We start from the raw sequence: 20,283 nt of genomic DNA, 5'->3' as shown, positions 1-20,283 counted from the left end.
TTTGCAAAAGTATATATCTGAGAGAGAATAACAAAATAGGTATTACGAGAGGTTGGGAGATTGTTGGATAAGTATAAGGACGAAGAAGTTAGTATAACTATCTGTGGTCATAGTCTTGGAGCTGCACTCGCGACGCTTAATGCTGCGGATATTGTGGCTAATGGTTATAACCGACCAAAGAGTCGTCCTGATAAGTCTTTTCCAGTTACGGCCTTTGTCTTTGCTAGTCCTCGTGTTGGGGATTCTGACTTTAAGAAACTCTTCTCCGGGTATGTCGATCCAATCTACTTCTATATATTTTTTCTCAATATTTTCAAAATTGTCATTTCATACCAAAATACTACTCTTTTATTTGAATTCTGTTGAGCCCGAAGTTGGGTTAAGCCTTAAACATCGTGGATACATGATAAATGAGTGTCTTTAGTACAAATTGATAAAGGTTTTAAAAATATATAAGTATATAATCACTTAGTTAACAAATAGTTTTCGTTACCATTTAAAAACAAAGCTATGATTCATAATTATTGTAAAGATATGCATCATGTGTGTTATATACCTGGCTAGAAGAACAAAAAAAGTCAGGATGTTCATGTTACAACGGATATTATATCTTAATATTCGTATTCAAATATAATTTTTGGATTTTAAGATTTCCGTTGAAAAGTTTTATGTACGTGCAAGCATCCATACCCTTATCCGAATCATTTTTGAGAAATCATTGATAAAAGACATATATCAATTAATCATTACGAATTTACGATAGGCCGTCAAGTGGAAGTCAGTGATTTATGCCGTAAATGAGGTCTAGTCTTATACAAAACATGAAGAGACCCTTTTTCTTTTGATACCGAAGAAAGAATCATCATGAAAAAATTATGATAAAATATTATATTAAATATATTCTACCCATATTTACATTTACAAATTATATCATCCACGTATTGTGTGATTAATAGTACTATATCAACTAACCTTATTATAAAGGTCCTATATAAATTTATAATATAGCCTTGATATCTTACATGGTACGTTCTTACAGATGAAACATGTCTTATAATGCAATGAAAAACAGGTTGGAAGATCTCCGAGTGTTACGGACAAGGAATCTACCGGACATAATTCCGATATATCCCCCGATAGGTTACTCCGAAGTTGGAGACGAGCTTCCAATAGACACAAGAAAGTCACAATACATGAAATCTCCAGGAAACCTCGCGACCTTCCACTGCCTAGAGGCTTACTTGCACGGCGTTGCAGGGACTCAAGGAACGGCCAAAGCTGACGAATTCAGACTCGATGTGAAAAGAGATATCGGATTGGTCAATAAATCAGTGGATGGGTTAAAAGACGAGTGTATGGTCCCAGGAAAATGGAGAGTTCTTAAAAACAAAGGTATGGTCCAACAAGACGATGGCTCTTGGAATTTATTGGACCATGAGATTGATGATAACGAAGATTTTGATTTGTGATTTTTTTTTACCTTTTTTTTTCTTTTTCTTTCAAGTGTTGATGTTTGAAAAAGACTGTATTTTTCATATATATTCTTTGTATCGTATTCTTGAATTTTACTTATTTAACAAAAAAAAAAATCTAATTTTTAATTTGATATATTGAATGTAAAAAAATCAGAACCTTTCCTTCAAAATATTGTGTTAGTTTCATTTAGTACAAAATATTTTTTCCTTTTTTGGAAATTTAATGATGCTTAAAATATAACGTATTTTGCTTCTATTTAACGTTGTATTTTACCCTAATGCATGTCAGCATGTACAATATAGTATATTAAATGTCTATATGAATGCCTGGCCCTAGTTGTGTGTCGTACGTACTCGTATGTATGTCTTTATTATGTTTTAAGTTTTTAAGCTTTAAAGCATTTATGTTCTTTTGATACAACTTGGATAGTTGGATCCCCAGCTGCAAAGCCCGTATTAATAACATCCGACTCGCGAATAATCAAGTTTGGCAACTGACAAGAGTGAAGAAGAAAGAATAGACAAGAACGTCGTCGACATAATTCTGTAAGAGAAATAAGTTTCAAGGTTAATTTTTATTTATGGTTATTCACCGTTCATCTTGACCGTCCACATGCACATCCTAATTATAGTTCTCGACAAATTTTAGTTGTGTAGAAGATCCTAATTGGTCAGACTTAATACCTTGAATTACCATTAATTAATTATAAAGGTATGTTCAACCAAATGGATTGTGTCTTACATGGTATGTTCAACCAAATGGATTATGTCTTATAATGCAATAAAAACAGACTGGTTCATCTCCGAGTGTTACCGACAAAGAATTTCTAGGATGAGTGTTACCCATTGATAGGTTACGTCGAGGTTGGAGGCGAGCTTCCAATAGATACAAGAAAGTCACGATATATGAAATTCCTAGGAAACCTCGCAGCCTTTCATTGCCTATCGAGGCTTACTTGCACGGCGTTGCAAGGGATTAAGGAACGACCAAAACTGACTATTTAGACTGGATGAGAACAGAGACATCGGATTGTTCAATAAATGAGTGGATGAGCAATGAGTTAAAAGACAAGTGCATGGTCCCAGGGAAATGTAGGGTTCTTCAAAAAAACAAAGGTACAGTCCAACAAAACGATATGGGTCTTGGTTTCTTGGAAGTTATAGACAATGAGATTGATGATATATAACGAAGATTTTGATTTTCTGATTATTATTTTTTTGGTTCTTTTTAATTTTTTGGTCAACGGTTGATGTTTGGGAAAATACTGTAATTTCTTAATATATAGAGTTTTGTATTTTGCACAAAAAAAGATGAGTTTTGTATATTTCATTTATTTAATATTTTTAATTTAGAATACCGATCCACTTATTTCAAGAAAATTCTGTTAGTTTCTTCCTTTTTCTTACAAAAAAAGTTTCCAATTGTAGATTTTATTTGGAATACTGTAAGTACTTGTTTATATTTTTAAACTTGGAAGTTGGTTTGATTGTTACTGATCTTTTTACTTTTAGTTTATTAGGATATTCAATATACAGTAAAACCTCTATAAATTAATAATATTGGGACTGTAGAAATTTATTAATTTATAGAGGTTTTATTTTATCGATAAATTAATAATTATTAATTTGTAGAGATATTGTCCATATTTGGTAATTTTTTTTTAAAAAGTTTTTAAAACTAAGATTTAATTGTTATAAATAATATTTTTATATAATCAATTACAAGGAAAATAACAATTCTTATGTTTTAAAGAGAAAACTAAAAGTTTTTGATATAGTAGAAATATTAGAAATAAGGTCTACCAAAAATTAATGTTTATATATATACATATATTTTGATAATTTTCTATAATTAATAACTTTGATAATTTTACAAAGAATTTTTAAAAAAATTATTATTTTATTATATTATCAAATTATGTCCAAAATTATACCGGTTCCAAGTTGGGACCGGAGAAATTTATTAATTTACAGAGAGTATTAATTTACCGAGTATTAATTTATAGAGGTTTGACTGTATATAGTTATGTAATGGAATATGTAAACTTAGACCGATAAAAAAAATTCAAGATTTACTTCTACTGCAATGTAGCTAGACTACAATTACGTTTAAGTAAATAACAAATGATTGATTATATTTTTTTACGGGGTTGTGGCTCAGTAGTCACTCTATCTCTATGACCAAACCGTTTCATATAATCAAACCATCCATGTCTAAAGCAATAATCAAATATTTTGGCTAATAAATCTCATCAACGCCACTTGCATTTTCTGATTGAGTATTTAATTGTATAGTGGAACTAGTTTGACAAATTCTTCGTCCATTGGGCACATCATGTGAGTTTCATATCATGTGGAGTATCGTTTTCACGCGTCATGGACTAAATTAAATGAAGAAAGAGATATAGTATAAAACAAAATAGTTAGTTATTGTTGCCTCTTTTCATAACAACATTTATAATGCAATTACAATATGGGTTGTAAATTGTAACTTAGTGATGAAACCCTTATGGGATGAACTAAAGCTATTTTCCGATTCAATATTTTGAGAAAAGGAAAAAAAAAAAAACAGTTTGGTAATAGGTAAGTGGTAACTCACAGACACTACACACCAACAGCTGTAACACAAATTAAATTAATCAGTAAAATGCCAATCATGTCAAATTTCAGTGAATTAATCCTCCAAATTTCTATTAATCATATATACAATGTGAATGTAGTAAGAGTTTTTCGATCACAATCAGTGTGTTATTTGACAATTTCAGAGCTTCTCCAAGTCAGAGTCAAAGGAAAGACATACAAAACAGAACTCTTTATGGTCCTACCTTAATAACAAAACGAAACAAAAAAATGGCGTGAAAACGACGTTTTTGTCCGAGTCAATGATGAAAAATCAGAATGTGGTGATACCAAATTACGATATAAAAAGGCATGCAGTTCATGAACAATCCATAAAGCTAAAACCAAACAACAAGAGCTCGATAAAAACTCATCCTTGCCTTGTCTCTTAAGCCATCCTTCTTCTTTCCTCTTAATCTAAGCCAACAAAAGAGATAGCAAAAATGGAAAAGCCTTCGACCGTGAGATTCTCTAGCTGTCGAGGTGTAGCGTTTGAGATAAAACCTCATGCAGACCCTTTTGCTGTCGTTACCATTGATCAAAACCGCAACGCAAACCTTGAACGCGAGGGAACGTTCAGCAGGTTTCGACGTCCATGGGATTTCTTGAGAAACCCCTCAAGAGTTTTCCCTTCATCGATTCAACGCTCCATGAGCCGACCCAGCAGCCATTTCTGCGATTTGGAGTCTGACAACGACGATGACGAAGAAGATAAAGATGATATTTTCTACTTAGAAGAAGGTGGGATCAAGGAAGGGAACGAAGAACACAGTGAGACTGACGAAAAGCCTATTCTTACCTCTTCCACAAGCAAACACAGCGAGAAGCCGCAGCAACCACCGGTTCCAAAGAAACGTCCTTCAAGACTCTCAATTATACTTCTTGATCAAGGCTTGTTCACTGTTTACAAGCGTCTCTTCGTTCTTTCGTTCTTTCTGAACGTCCTAGCTCTTGTTCTCGCGGCCACGGGAAATTTCGCTTACGCTAGAAACAGAGCAGCTCTGTTTTCAATCGCCAATATTCTTGCCCTAACTTTATGCAGAAGCGAAGCCTTCTTGAGACTCGTCTTCTACTTAACCGTGAAACTCCTTGGACGCTCCTTTGTCCCTCTCCGCATCAAAATCATGGTCACATCACTCTTACAAAGCCTAGGTGGCATCCACAGCGGCTGCGGTGTTTCCTCGGTAGCTTGGCTCATCTACGCACTGGTTCTCACTCTTAAAGACAGAGACAACACTTCTAATGCAATCATAGCGGTCGCTTCCGCGATTCTCTGTCTCCTCTTCCTCACTTGTGCTGCCGCGTTCCCACTTGTTCGCCATTTACACCACAACGTCTTCGAACGCATCCACAGATTCGTAGGCTGGTCCGCTTTAGGTCTTGTTTGGGTGTTCATAATTCTGACGATTTCCTACGATCCAATCACAAGATCCTACAGCGATAATCTCGGCTCGAAACTGATCAAAACACAAGAGTTTTGGTTTACGCTAGCGATCACGATCGCTATTTTGCTCCCTTGGTTAACCGTGAGACGTGTTCCGGTTGACGTATCATCTCTCTCGGGCCACGCGTCCCTGATCAAATTCAGAGGAGGCGTGAAATCAGGGATCTTGGGTCGGATCAGTCCATCGCCGTTGTCGGAATGGCACGCTTTTGGGATAATCTCAGATGGAAAGACATCGCACATGATGCTGGCTGGTGCTGTCGGCGACTTCACAAAGTCCTTAGTCTCAAAACCTCCAACACACTTATGGGTCCGTACGGTTCACTTCGCTGGCTTACCCTATCTCGTTAACTTGTACGACAAGGTAAATAAATCTCTCTTAAGAATTTGGTCTAACTAGTAACAGATTTTAACAGCTTTTTGTTGACTTTTTTAGGGTTTAGTAATCATATATCCACCGACATAACAGTTGATAAATTATTGGTGAAAATATAAATCATTACTAAATATATTTATTTGCTTTCACAGGTATTACTTGTGGCCACAGGATCAGGGATTTGCGTGTTTTTATCGTTCCTTATGCAACAAAGCAAGGCTGAGGTATATTTGATATGGGTAGCAAAAGGATTAGATGATAATTTCGGGTCTGAGATTGTGAACAGGCTTAAAGATTATCCTCATCAAGATAGGATCATAGTTCACGATACTGCGGTTTTAGGAAGACCTAATGTCTCGGAAATGACCGTGGAAGCTTCAAAGAAGTTTGGAGCTCAAGTTGTGATTGTTACAAGCAATCCTGAAGGAAGTCGTGATGTTGTTAATGCTTGCAAGGCTTCTGGTATTCCTGCTTTTGGTCCTATTTGGGATTCTTAATTAGATTACTATTTTTTTCTTTCCTTTTTTTTGGTTACTTCTCTGGTTACGTTATTTATTTCTTTGTCTGTTTACATTTAACAATGATCTAAACTTGTGTGATATTATCGTAATAAATGAAATCTTATCAAGAGTAATGAGTTAATAAGATAAGACATGTTCATGTGTGACAATGAGTTTGTTAGCTTACCTCCCATACAAATTAGATAACGTTTTGCCAACTACGGAGACTTTGACTATACTAGTATATGAGTTCTACTTTTAAACAAAACAGTTTGGCTTAGGACATGATTAGTTCAGTTGGGACTTTTAATTTTTAAACCTGTAATTACTTCTTTAAAGCAAAAAATTAACAGTCAATTATTTCCAGTACTTGTCACTTTTTCTTTTCTTTACAGTCCTATCAGAACACATGTTTTTCTCTCACAATTATTGAAGTCCAAAAAATGAGACTTTTGTGGTCTTTTACGTGAGCAATCTTTTTTTTTTTTTAATAATTGAGTATCTCCTTAACGATTTATCTTATCTTCTATTTATATCACAATTAATTATTGTTTAAAAATAAACTAGATATTTCACTATTAATAGAAGCAAGAATTCAACAAAAATAAAAAACATTAAAAACATATGTTTATGTTTTATTTGGTCAAAAATGTATATATGTGTTTTATATCAATGTGAAAATTATTGTAAAACAATAAAGTCAATATAGAAACATTCTATTCAAAACAAATTAGCACATGATAGTGAATCAAGAATCATTCAAAAACAATAAAAGAGAATTTTTAAAGCATAACATATTATTCAAAACGAAAAAATAAATTTAATTGCCTAGAATATTTATCACTAACGGCTAAAAGTATACAGTAACAACTTATACCAAAAATCTTAACCAGTTGACCCCTTTAACCAAGAACAAAACAAAACAGTGTGCAACGACTTTGACTTCTCAGTTCTTATCATATATACGACTACAAGATTTGATCAAGTCAAACTCAAAACCCATAAAGATTTGAGCTATTATACGTTAGGGTCAACACGAAATAGGACTGTACACAAACACATGAACAAGTTGACTTTTATAAGGTGCATCATGATCAATATTATCATTATACTTCTCTAGGGTTTTCACCGTTCTTGTTATTATGACATTGTATTACGTACCTTCAATCATTTATCTATGCAAGCCTAGACCTGTATACTTTATGGTTTTCTCGCAATACATGTGCACATACATACATTTAATAAATTAGATGCCTAATTAAACAAAAACATGTTACAGAAACAAAATTTAATTGTTTTTTTTTTTATAACAAATGTGAACACTTATAATGAAATAACGGGATAGAACTGATACACTAAATCATGCTTCTTCATTAGGTTTCTAGAGTGAATACGATTTGTCATTTTAATTGGGGACACGCTTTATTGGAAATCGATTTGTTTACTTTTAGGTCATTTACATTAAAAATGTGGGTCCAAATATGTGTTTTGCTCATGTATAATTATTGCATAATCAGTAAGGCGGAAACAGATGTTCGAATGAATATATATTTCGTTCGTGTCCTAATCAACATCTAATTTATTAGGATTTCAAATTAAAAATTTATTTTGTAAAACATCATGAAATAAATTAGATATTCAGATAACAAAAAGAATTTGAAGTCACCTTTGAACCTTTCCACCAAAATTGGAAGTCATAAACAAAATTAGTAGACATCACCTTAGTTACATTCCATTTGGTAAATTTACGTAAATATAATCATGAGATATTGTTACTAGTACAAAAACACTTCTGTATAAATTTTTTTTTTTGGACAAACATATGTTTCATTCCATTAAAATAGAACACAACATACAACAAAGAGAGCAAAGTTTAAGGAACAACAGAATAGGGCAATCCCCAAAGCCAATACATTGAAGAGATAAAAAATAGATAAGGGTCATTGAAATTGTAGACTTGAGAGCTATGAACCAACTCCTTGCAAGGATTTTGGAACCTGTGAGGTCAAGAAATAACAATGCTTCTTCCATGAATGCTTCTATGGATGAGAAGGTGGCCACTGTCTTAGATTGAAGACTAAGCTACAGCTGTGACCCGAAGGAGAGCTGTGCTAAGGGTTTGAGCAGGGTTAATAATGCTCTGTTTGAGGAGAGGTATAAGGTTGCTTGCGGTTTTAATCTCAAGGGTGAAACGCTTGAAGATGGTGTGGTAACCCCAACTACTATGAATTGGGATCATAATGCCACTAATCTTCAGGTTTTTAGGAAGGAACTTCAAAAAGTTGATGAGAGGCAGTTTAGCGAGCTTATGTATCAGTCGGATTGAAGAAGGGATCCTGAAGACACATCGGTAACCACAGTTCCATATGGACTGGATCATAATGCCGAGTTCATTCAAAATACTAACTTCACAAGCAAGAGCCCTAGATGATTCTAAAAACATGTTTTCTAAAGAATTCTTCGACCAAACTAGCCTCAATGGTAGTTTATTATCCAAATGCAGTCTTCGAACAAATGGTTCCATAAAGCTACACAAAGATTGCCTAGAGTGTGAGAGAATTGAGTTCTGATCGAACCTGGATGAAAGCGGAATAAAATGTGAATCATCTTTTCGCAATGGGCTCGAGAAGCTTAAAGGGCCGAGAGTTTGTAAGCCCACCAATGGAAATCCTAGATTTCCGATTGGGGACGGTTTGGTTCTCACGCGGCAGCTAGACTGAAGCGAGGTCTGATACAGGGGTTTGGGTATCTCCGGTGGGGGAAAGGGTGCTGGTTGTGGCTTCATAGCAGGCCTTGAGGCTTCAGAAGAAAACATAAGGAGCTTAAGATCTACGGTTCTAGAAGTCGACACCAAGATGAGATGGTCGTTGTGTGCCGTCAACGGTTCCACCAGGCCAGCAGAAGATGGTCCAAGCAGAACTGCTTCTGCCATCGCCGATACCTGGTGTGAGCACTACAAGAAAACACGCGTTTTGCGAGGAACTGTTGCGACGGACAACAGCTCTCGCAAATTTGCGGTGGATTTGCGAGAAAAATACGAGAAACAAAAAAACCCTAGCAATGCCCTCGCAAAATTGCGAGGAAGCCAATCGTCGCAAATTCGCTGCTCATTTGCGAGGCATTTACGACAAATTCGCAGGGAAAGTCACCTTCCTTGCAAATCAATCGCAAAATTGCGACGCATTTGCGAAAACATTATCCATAGCAAAATTGCTATGGACATGCGAGTGATTTACGAAAGCCATAGCAAATCCATTGCAAAATTAAGAATTTTTTTTTAATATATAAATATTACAAAACTTAATATAATTATTCTGAAATATATTTCAATGTGTTCATAAGGTGAATTATTCTGAAATAAATTATTCTGATGGTTTTTATAATTAAGATATTCAAGATTTGCGACAAGCTTGCGACGGATTTGCTATATATAAAGCAAATTAGTCGCAAATCTATTGCAAATTACTCAAATCATAGCAATTCCCTCGCAAATGACAACTTTAAACCTAACCCCTAAACCCTAAACCCTAAACCCTAAAGACTAATTACAATACTATTAATGATTAAAAAGATGAATTCAAGACTTATAATCAAAGATAGGGCAGTGCAACACAAAATTGTTAGAGAATTGGACAATGTTGGAATATTTGTCAAATATTTGTCTCAATGTAATGAACATATGTATGATATAGTGTAGAAGATAGTTAATGATTAGAGGAAGATGCAAAATTAGACAATTTTGGAAATTTTTATGATAGAAAAGAGTATGATGAGGCCATTGGACCTTATAATATACTTGAAAGTTTATTTGACTAATTATTTAAATTATTTTGATAGTTTTTATAAATTAGTTATTCAGGTTGTGCGACAAATTTGCGACTGATTTGCTAGCTTCATAGCAAACTAGTCGCAAATCCATCGCAAAACACTAAGATCATAGCAATTCCCTCGCAATTGTACAACTTTAAACCCTTGAACCTAAATCGTAAAGACTAATTTCATTACTATTAATGATTAAAAAGATGAATCCAGGATTTATAATCAAAGATAGGGCACAAAAAACAATTTCTAAACCTAAACCCTAAATACTTTGCGAGGGATTTGCTACGGTCCCTCGCAATTCGCTCGCAAATACTCTTATTTTGAATTTTTATTTATGAGCCAAAGTTTCACACATTGGTGGGAAACTAAATTTTTAGTAAATTTAAATTGGTTATTTTTAGTAAATGTAATATTTTAATAAATCTATCGCAAATCCATCACAAAATACTCAAAACATAGCAGATCCCTCGCAAACATAGCTATGCTCTCTCGCAATTCTCTCGCAATGTCTGGAAATATTAATTACATATTTTTATATGCTTGCTAGGGATTTGCGAGGGGCCATAGCTAATCCATAGCAATATTTGCGAGAGATTTGCGACGCTGTATTTTTCTATATAACTTGAAAACCTAGTTTGAGCTTCGCTCAAACCTCGACTAATCCGCAGCCAAAAGAAAAACCCTAGTTCCCTAATCCGATTTCTTCTCCGATTTCTTCTCTCTTCTCCGATTTCTTCTCTCTTCTCCGATCTCTTCTGTCTTTTCCGGTGAGTCTCCTCCTCTTCTCTCAGTCCCGGTTAACCCTTCTCGAACCCTACTCCTCCTCTTCTCTCTTGTCCTCTGAAAATCTTGTCCGGTTAATCTCCAACTCGATCTCTTCTCTCTTTGCCGGTAAGTCTCCTCCTCTCCCCTTCTAAGTTAGGGTTTCAAAATTGGGGATTCAATTTGGGGTTTAGGGTTATTTTTCGATTAGGTTTTTAATTTGATTTTAGGGTTTCAAAATTGGGGATTCAATTTGGGGTTTAGGGTTATGATTCGATTAGGTTTTTAATTCGATTTTAGGGTATCAAAATTGGGGATTCAATTTAGGGTTTAGGGTTATGATTCAATTTGGGGTTTTTAATTTGATTTTAGGTTTTCGAAATTGGGGATTCAATTTTTGTGTTTCTAATCAGTTTTTTTTTCTGCTTTTAGATGTCTTCTCGAGACCAAAACGTTTCTGTAAACCAAAACGTTTACAGAAACTTCATTGCTTCTCAAGGGTTAAGTCCTCCAGTCTCTTCTCGAAGGACACATTCAGCTTCTGCTCCTTCCCAAAGGTTACCTTCTCCCGCTTCTTCCCAAGGTACATCACCGGCGATGCATGCTGATAATCCTCATGGAAGCTCTCCGGCGATGCATGATGAGAATCCTCCTCAGCAATCAACTTCGCGTATGAACAGTATTTCTGTGTCCCAAACTTTTTTCACTTTGGAACAGTTACTTGCAAGTCCCGGGCGTGCTGGCTTACCAAAACTAGATCCTAAGCGACCTCCAGATACTCTTTGGTGAGAATGTTATGTATCTAACCTATAGTTTATCTTTATGTTTTGTATTTTCAATGATCCTCATTCCTTTTATCTTATGTTTTGTAGGTTTGACCAGGATTCTTCGGTTGCTGCTACTATCCGGGCCATTTTTGAAAGAGATTTCAAATCAGCTCATGCCAATTGGACCCAAACACCAGGTCCGGTTGTAAACCGGTGGTTTGAAACTTTTGCGGTAAGTTACAGATTGTTGATGTGTATAAATTACAGATTTTGTTTGTTTATCACTTGATTCTTGTTATGATTCTGATTCTGATTCGTGTTATGTCTTTACAAGCAAACATATAACTGGGATGCGTCCATCAATGGAAGAGTTAGAGCTGAGTTTGAAAAGAAGTTGAAGACCCGGATGTGTGATCAAGTGTCTCGGTGGAAGGGTAAGTGGAAGAAGAAAGGTAATGATGCAATGCCGCGGTGGCTTGATCCTACCGTATGGGATGGCTTGGTCAAGTTTTGGTGTGAACCAAAATCAGAAGCAAAGAGTATCAATGGCCGTAATGCTCGCTATAGTGATCCTAATGGCACCGGAATACATAAGCACCGTTCTGGTCAGACCTCTTTTAAAGCCCGAGCACGAAAGCTTGTAAGTATCTCTGTTTAACACAAGTTCATTATTCATATCATATCTACAATATACTAATATAGTTGTTTCAATTCTCTGTTTTTAGTCTGAGAGTACTGGTGAGCCACTACCTGATTTTCTGCGAGTACTAGAAGACACTCATAGGAAACCTGATGGGTCGTTTGTTGATGGACTGTCTGAGAAGGTGTTCAATGAAGTGTCGTCAAAGATAGCTGAAGCTGAGTCTGAGCTAATATCAGCGGATAACATGGAGAGTAGTGCTTCTGGTGGGTTATCACTAATTGTGAAGAACCAAATTTATACCGAGGTAAAACATGCTTCATTGTTTATGTTAATGTTTGTATTTGTGTTTGTGTTTGTGTAAACACTTATGTGTGTATATGTTTATGTTTGTGTAAACACTTATGGTGTGTATATGTTTTGTTGGCAGGTTGCTCCGAAGAAAAAGAACCGGATATATGGTGTTGGTAACATGCAAGCAGAAGCATCTTCAGCTCAGATTGTTCAACCGCCTCCTCCTTCTGAAGATCCACTTGTTCTAGCTGCGAAGCTTGCTGCTGCCGAAGCTGTTCTTGCAACTCAGGCAACTCAACTACAGGCCAATGCACAGACGATGCAAGAAAATGCAGTGAGGATGCAAGAAAATGAGCTGAGGATGCAACAAAATGATCTGAAGATGCAAGAAAATTCAGAGAAGATGCATAGTTATGATGCATACTTTGATTATCTTGCATCTAAAGATCCAGAGTTTGCTGCTAGATTTCGCCGAGAGGATTCACCGGCCAGACATGCCACCGGAGATGGAACCACCGGACAGTAAACACTGATGAACTTGTTTTGTAAAACTTAGTGTAACACTGATGAACTCTCATCTATTTTTTGTGTAGAACAAAATCGGTTATTATGTTTTGTTATTGTAAATTTAGTACTTCTAATTACAACTTTAATTTGCTTAAGTACAAGGTTTAATTATAATTACAGGTTTAATTTTAATTACAGGTTTAATTTAATTAAGCTTACAAAATGAAAATTCTAATTTTTTTTTTCACCGTTATTATAATTTGCGACGGAAATATTAATTGCAAAAGCATCGCAAATTTGCGAGGGATTTACTAGATACACAATTGCTAGGATATTGCTAGAAAAATAGTTCCTCGCAAAGTGCGTGGGATTTGCGAGGGAATTGTAACGTTGACCGATTTGCGAGACGCGATTTGCAAGGAACGGACTTTCCTCGCAAATATCTCGCTTTTGTCGATTTGCGAGGGATTTGCGATATATTCGTCCATCGCAAAAGACGTGTTTTCTTGTAGTGGAGATCTCTGTTTGGTGGGTCGAAACTCTAGATTTGGCGTTTGCTGGTTCTTCGGATAGCATCTCCAGGAAGGGGATGGGTAGTGGATAAGAGCCGTGAAGCCTCGACCAACTATTCACCTCCTTAGATTTGAGATCGGCTATTGAAAGCATGTGGTTGGAGATAGATCTAGAGGGATTAAAAGGAATCAAAAGCTTAAAAACTACTAAAGAAAGCAAAAACAAAGAGTGCAAGAAAAAGGAGAAGAAAAACGGATTCTTTCCCGACGCCGGCAAAATTCTTCTTCGCCGGCGCCGGAGAAAAGTAGCGGTGAAGACTCTTCGGTTATTGTGCCTGGGAAAAAACGCGTTTTTGCGAAAAAAAATCTTTTTTTTTCTCATCGAGAGGCGGCCTTTGTCACACTTCTGTATAAATAATGCTACAAAATTTGAAATCTACTCTGTGGTCTACAAAACACATAAATACACACTGATGTCTATTCCCAGTAAAAAAAAAAAGAAAAAAAATCTATGTACCAAATAATGGTATACAAATGGATCACACAAACGCATACTCAAACAAGAAACAATATCAACACCACTATTATGAGTATTCCAATTTGGTTCGGTTTACTTAAACCACTCAGGTCTTTTAATACGGATCGACCCAACATCTATCATCTCTCACAGCTTTCTTCCAACGTTCCTTGAATCTCTTCATCTCTACAAATGATTTCATCCTCACTTCTGGTCTATTATCTACTTCGCGAGACTCCAATGACTCCTGTGAAACCTAAACCAAATTATTTCCATACGCTTTATATAAAAACATAACTCCTCCAAGAAAACATATACTGTACAAAAACACTTGAAGAGCATACCGTTGAGTTCGGGTCTGTCTCATTCCGTATAGAGCTTGAAGATGTTTCAACCACACCGAGCGTTGGAAGACCGTAATGAACTATGTACTCCGCATCAACAACACCAACATTTTTCTTACGATCACCCTATCCACATCCAAGAACGTTTTAATAAGAACACTAAGTGAGGGCTTATCAAAACAGTTAAGATAAATAAAAGGAGTTAGAAGAAGAAACCAACTTGAGCACAATAACCAAGCTGCGTATCCAGACCCCAAGCATGGATCAAATCATTCTGCAACACAAACCAAAGCATTAAACCCCCAAAGACTCGAGGAACCAAAAAAGAATGTCGAGATATATATGAAAATGTTACCTGAATCATATACCAAGAACATCTCCATGCTCCTCTTGAGAAAACAGGTGCCATCATTTCTACCCACCTACAGATCCAAGTTACAGATTAACAAGAAAATGAGGGAGAAAGAGCTGAGCATATGTTAAAAAGCTTATACCCGATACAGGGAGGATTGGTGCTATGGTCATCACATCTCCCGCTACCTTTATATTTATACATCCTCCTGTGAACTTTTGATTTCTTGCGACGAGCGGTTATAGGATGATGCACTTCTGACTTTGTAGTGTCTAGAGCTGGTTGCGATATCTGAAGCCTTTCTTCTTTGACAATAGCTAAGTATCTAACATAAAAAAAATGATTTCATCATGTAAATGTAAAAAAGAGAAAGATAAAAAAAAAAATAAAGGTGACAAGTTCTATATTTGGTGGATTACCGTTGAGGATTGAAATGAGCTACACCAAGATCCTCGTCCCAAAGAAATATATATTCATACTCTGCAACAATATCGGGATGCAAGAAACGCTTGGCGAACCACCTGTGACATCATTCAATTGTTAAGATAATATATATGAAGGTTGGTGGGGAGAATAATAACAAGAATTGCAAAGAAACAGACCATTTTGTTTGATTCATTACGGAAACATGAATTGCATGCTCGTTCCATGGATACTGCTTCCAATCATCAACAACACCATCGTAATGAAAAAGCATGACCGCGAAATCTTGAGGAGGAAACTGAAGTCACAGGCAATTTGTATCATCAAAAAGGCGAAAAAAACTTACTGATAGAAAAAAGCAAAATACAAGATTAAAACCTTTTGGATAACTTTGTTGACTAGCTCCTTTTGCTTGATTCCAACTGCCATAGCTAGCAAACTCATTGAGCGGTTCGGACTTTTCTGAAAGAACGAAAGATTAAGCTACATAAATAAGAAGCCATGAATATTTTACAAATCTTTAAGGAATCTTTTAAAACCTTTTTTGTGTCATCGTAGTTCCATAGATGTTGCGTTTCCAAGTTCGATGTTCTCTCGATTATTCCTTGCGGTAATGCTTCAGTACCCAATGGCTTACTGGAATTCTAGTGAAAAAAAGATAAATTTGAACGTTTTGATATCAAAAAAATCTCATAAAGTAAACTCAACGATTAAAAAACCGAACTTCGTCTATGAAGACAAACCTCGCACATACTGGTTGATGTTGTGTTCTGCAGCTTATTAGCGATCTGCCACTTCAGCAATCTCTGTAAATTAATAATCTTATGCATCAAAATCAGAATTACACTATTGTGGTTCCTAGACTTAATGATCTGATATAGACTAATATAAAACACGAATTCCTCAGTAATGTTATGTTCTACTACACAAGTAGGAAAAATACAATTTTACTGATTACACAAAAATACAAACTGAACAATCCAACCAAAACAAAATACAGCATCATAGAAACAGAGCTTAAGGTGATTGGTGTCAGATACAAAATAAATCTTACCTCTTTAAATTCTTCAGCAAGATAAGCATTGCCAATGAAGTAAGCACCACAGATCAGAGCAGCAGCGATTAAGATACTACAGAGACACGATCGATTCATCGAACTCTGCAATTTAAAGAATTGATAATGAAACTTCGCAGAAGTAATATCAATAACCCTTTATTATAAAGTAGAGAAACAGAACCATAAACGGTAATAAGAGTAAAAACTCCCCAAAGAGAACTCTAAGTTCTCTTCCCTCGGCCTAACACGATCGAAACCTCCAAAGCTCTCAATTGCTTGGATGAGTCTTACAACCTAGACTTCACCTTTATATATAATCAAATCGTAAAGTAAACCCCTAAGAGAAAAGGAAATAAGAAAAATAGAAATAATCCTAAATAGCTAAACAGAAATATTCGTAACAGAAAACAAACAACAGAGTCTAGAGACAGAGGCTTTAAATCATATACATATCAGAACACTGAACAAGGTAGAGTATCTGAAGAAAACTTGTTTGATTTCAATAGGACAAATGAGGTCAATTTGGAAAAAGATAACAAAATGACAGAGATTTTGTAGATTTTGTTCCCTTAATGTATACACACACATGATAAGAAGAAACAGCTATTAAGCTACCAAATCCGTAATTTATCATACATCTTCAACAATTAACCAAACCACAGACACAAAAATTGGATGATGTCATACATCTTCAACAATTAACCAAACCATAAACCAGTAAGAAAGAAAGAAAGAAAGAAGAAAAGCTTGTCTCTTTGTACCTGTTTCATGAATTTTTGGCTGATTTGATTTCTCTGTTTCTGCCTTTTGGGTTTCTCTGAAAAAATTGAACCTTTTTCTTCCTCTTCTTTAAAAAGGTTTTATTTTTTTGAGAGAGACAGAATAAAACCCTTTTGTCGAGAGAAGAGGAAGAGACCAAAAAAAGCAGAAGAAGAAACGAATAATTCCGAACTTGGGTCTTTTTATATTCTCTCGTCTCCCACGAGTTCTAAAGCTTTAAAACAAAATAAATAATGAATCTGCTGTCTAAGAGAAGCTTTTAGCTACAGAGCAATCTGATTTGCTCTGTTAACTTCATAAAACCCAGAAACTGATCAATTTAAGCTGAAAAGATGAACACTTAAGAAACGGAATCGAAAGGGATTGATGAGTAAGACTTGAAGTCAGAGAGACACGTTTACGAGATCGTGTAGCAATTTCTCAATGGGTTTTTTTTTTTTTTTGAGACAAATGCTGATATAGAGAGAGAGAGAGGAAAGTGGTAAGTGGTAAGAAACGTGGTTGTTGCTAATTGGCTGTTAAATCTATTTTATTTAAAGTCGTGTTGTGTAATATTTGTCTCTCGTAGGAATTTGAAAAACCGACCGAGATATTATTTGTTGTCGTCGTCATAATTACCAGATCAGATTATTAAATAAAAACAATCGAAACTTTTTTTTTTTGCGTTAATAAAAAACAAAACTTTATCTGAAATTTTTCATTTTTCCCGGCGGGATATATCTGAACCTTGAAGCTTCTCTCATTCTCTCAATCAATGTTTTCATTAACGTTAATTCAACCGCGTCTTCGTATTTCAGAGATTCCGGTTACTCAAAACTTCAAATCTCCGACGATATGTTACAGTAACGATTCAAGAACGAAGCGAGAGGAACAGAGGCATGGGAAGTTATCTGGGTTTCGACTTGTTTCTGGAAAGAAGCCATCTTTTGATTCGGGTTTTAGTGATTCTTTCGGGTTAAGACAGTTTAAAGAAGAAGATTTGAATCGTGTTGATTCTTTCGATAGCGAACGAGTTGATTATGCTCTGTTAGCGGAGTGGCTTCAGTCTTCTAATGGGATGCGACTCATTAAAAGGATTCACGCTATGGCTTTGAAGTGTTTTGATGATCAAGTGATCTATTTTGGGAATAATTTGATTAGTTCTTGTGTTAGATTAGGGGATTTGGTTTATGCACGTAAAGTGTTCGACAGTATGCCTGACAGAAACACTGTTACTTGGACTGCGATGATTGATGGGTATTTGAAGTATGGTCTTGAGGATGAAGCTTTTGCGCTGTTTGAAGAATACGTGAAGCATGGGATACGTTTTACTAACCAGAGGATGTTTGTGTGTTTGTTGAATCTGTGTAGTAGGAGATCAGAGTTTGAGTTAGGGAGACAGGTTCATGGTAATATGGTGAAAGTTGGAGTGGATAATCTCATTGTAGAGAGTTCTCTTGTTTACTTCTACGCGCAGTGCGGTGAGTTGACGAGTGCGTTACGAGCGTTTGATATGATGGAGGAGAAGGATGTGATATCTTGGACTGCTGTTATATCTGCTTGTTCAAGAAAAGGGCATGGGAATAAAGCTATAGTCATGTTTATGGGAATGTTGAATCATGGTTTTTTGCCTAACGAGTTTACGGTATGCAGTATCTTGAAGGCTTGTAGTGAGGAGAAAGCGATGAGATTTGGAAGGCAAGTACACAGCTTGGTGGTTAAAAAGATGATTAAGACAGATGTTTTTGTAGGAACTTCGTTGATGGATATGTATGCTAAATGTGGGGAGATATCTGATTGCAGAAAAGTGTTTGATGGAATGAGCAATAGAAACACGGTCACATGGACTTCGATTATAGCTGCACATGCTCGGGAAGGTTTTGGTGAGGATGCTATCAGCCTCTTTAGAGTAATGAAGAGGCGGCATTTGATAGCTAACAATTTGACAGTAGTAAGCATCCTTAGAGCGTGTGGATCTGTTGGTGCTTTATTGTTGGGGAAGGAACTTCATGCGCAGATTATCAAGAATTCTATCGAAAAGAATGTCTATATTGGAAGTACTTTGGTTTGGCTGTATTGTAAATGTGGAGCATCTCGTGACGCTTTCAATGTTCTGCAGCAGTTGCCATCTAGAGATGTGGTTTCATGGACAGCTATGATCTCTGGATGTTCGAGTTTAGGACATGAGTCAGAAGCGCTGGACTTCTTGAAAGAGATGATACAAGATGGTGTTGAGCCAAACCCATTTACTTACTCTTCGGCTTTAAAAGCTTGTGCGAACTCAGAATCTCTTCTAATCGGCAGATCAATACATTCCATTGCAAAGAAGAATCATGCTCTGTCAAATGTCTTTGTGGGGAGTGCTTTGATTCATATGTATGCAAAATGTGGATTTGTCTCGGAAGCTTTTAGGGTTTTCGACAGTATGCCCGAGAAGAACTTGGTCTCATGGAAGGCGATGATAATGGGTTACGCGAGGAATGGGTTTTGCAGGGAAGCATTGAAGCTAATGTATAGAATGGAGGCAGAAGGATTTGAGGTGGATGATTATATATTTGCTACGATTCTCTCTACTTGTGGAGATATTGAGCTCGATGAACCTGAATCTTCTGCAACTTGTTACTTGGAGACCTCTTCTTAATCTTTCTTCTTTAAAAGCTCTTTTCAAGTTCTTGTTTGATAAAGTTTCTAATAGAAAAAACGTTCCGCAGTAGCACCAATTCACAAATGTACAAATTTCATGTTGATGATATAAAGATTCGAAGATTTTGAATTTGCAATTTTCGATTTTCAAATGCAAATGCAAAGATTTAACATTATAAATAGTGATTTTAAATCAATCTATATAATAATAGATCTGAATAAATGCAAAAAAACAATTGCATATTTTCGTTATACCTTTTCATTCAATAAGTTATTTTTTAGGTTTAACAGAAATTTTCTACGGTTGCGTATTTTTTAAAAGTTGCATTTGTTGAATGTAGAGTTGTATCTCTTACGAACAGCTGTGTATCTTCGTAACAGTTGTCTTTTAGATATTCACATCTTTAGAAATCTATATATTTGTTCTTTTTTTTTGAGAAATTTTTGAATTTTATTTTCAATTCAAATGT

The 20,283-nt window shown here is 35.7% G+C and overlaps 4 protein-coding genes and 1 pseudogene across 5 annotated transcripts in view; 4 read left to right on the top strand and 1 right to left on the bottom strand.

Moving 5' to 3' along the window:
* Positions 1-1,601, top strand: part of LOC104773352 (phospholipase A1-IIgamma) — a 5,744-nt gene extending 4,143 nt beyond the window's left edge. Inside the window, exon 4 of the mRNA XM_010497940.1 lies at positions 1,073-1,601. Within this exon, the coding sequence (XP_010496242.1) occupies positions 1,073-1,469 (397 nt within the window). The 3' untranslated portion in view covers positions 1,470-1,601. The remainder of the gene's footprint in view (positions 1-1,072) is intronic.
* A 2,842-nt stretch (positions 1,602-4,443) lies between these two features.
* Positions 4,444-6,564, top strand: LOC104773351 (annotated as a pseudogene).
* Positions 6,565-12,540: 5,976 nt separating this feature from the next.
* Positions 12,541-13,295, top strand: LOC104773350. The gene is made up of 2 exons (XM_010497938.2): positions 12,541-12,712; positions 12,836-13,295. The coding sequence occupies exons 1-2, from the start codon at positions 12,653-12,655 to the stop codon at positions 13,223-13,225; spliced, it is 450 nt and encodes a 149-aa protein (XP_010496240.1). The 5' UTR covers positions 12,541-12,652; the 3' UTR covers positions 13,226-13,295.
* Positions 13,296-14,127: 832 nt separating this feature from the next.
* On the bottom strand, positions 14,128-17,657 carry LOC104773349. 2 transcript variants are annotated; one of them, XM_010497936.2, is made up of 12 exons: positions 17,173-17,657; positions 16,409-16,513; positions 16,098-16,160; positions 15,894-15,998; positions 15,733-15,816; positions 15,534-15,652; positions 15,351-15,452; positions 15,074-15,256; positions 14,935-15,001; positions 14,800-14,853; positions 14,580-14,705; positions 14,128-14,491 (listed from the first exon to the last, which is right to left on the bottom strand). In XM_010497936.2, exons 1-12 carry the CDS (start codon positions 17,179-17,181, stop codon positions 14,351-14,353), a joined length of 1,158 nt encoding a protein of 385 aa, XP_010496238.1. In that variant the 5' UTR covers positions 17,182-17,657; the 3' UTR covers positions 14,128-14,350. The 2 variants fall into 2 exon arrangements, with proteins under 2 accessions (XP_010496238.1, XP_010496239.1); XM_010497937.2 differs by having other exon boundaries at positions 14,351-14,482; positions 17,173-17,654.
* Positions 17,658-17,777: 120 nt separating this feature from the next.
* LOC104773347 (pentatricopeptide repeat-containing protein At4g18520) lies at positions 17,778-19,943 on the top strand. Its single transcript, XM_010497935.2, has one exon. The coding sequence runs from the start codon at positions 17,946-17,948 to the stop codon at positions 19,809-19,811; it is 1,866 nt and encodes a 621-aa protein (XP_010496237.1). The 5' UTR covers positions 17,778-17,945; the 3' UTR covers positions 19,812-19,943.
* Positions 19,944-20,283: the final 340 nt, after the last annotated feature.

The sequence above is a fragment of the Camelina sativa genome, unplaced genomic scaffold (assembly GCF_000633955.1).
Source record: "Camelina sativa cultivar DH55 unplaced genomic scaffold, Cs unpScaffold00518, whole genome shotgun sequence".
In the NCBI taxonomy this organism is placed as follows: Eukaryota; Viridiplantae; Streptophyta; class Magnoliopsida; order Brassicales; family Brassicaceae; genus Camelina; species Camelina sativa.
The sequence above is the reverse complement of the archived record's forward strand: the minus strand, read 5'-3'. Positions and strand labels throughout refer to the sequence as shown.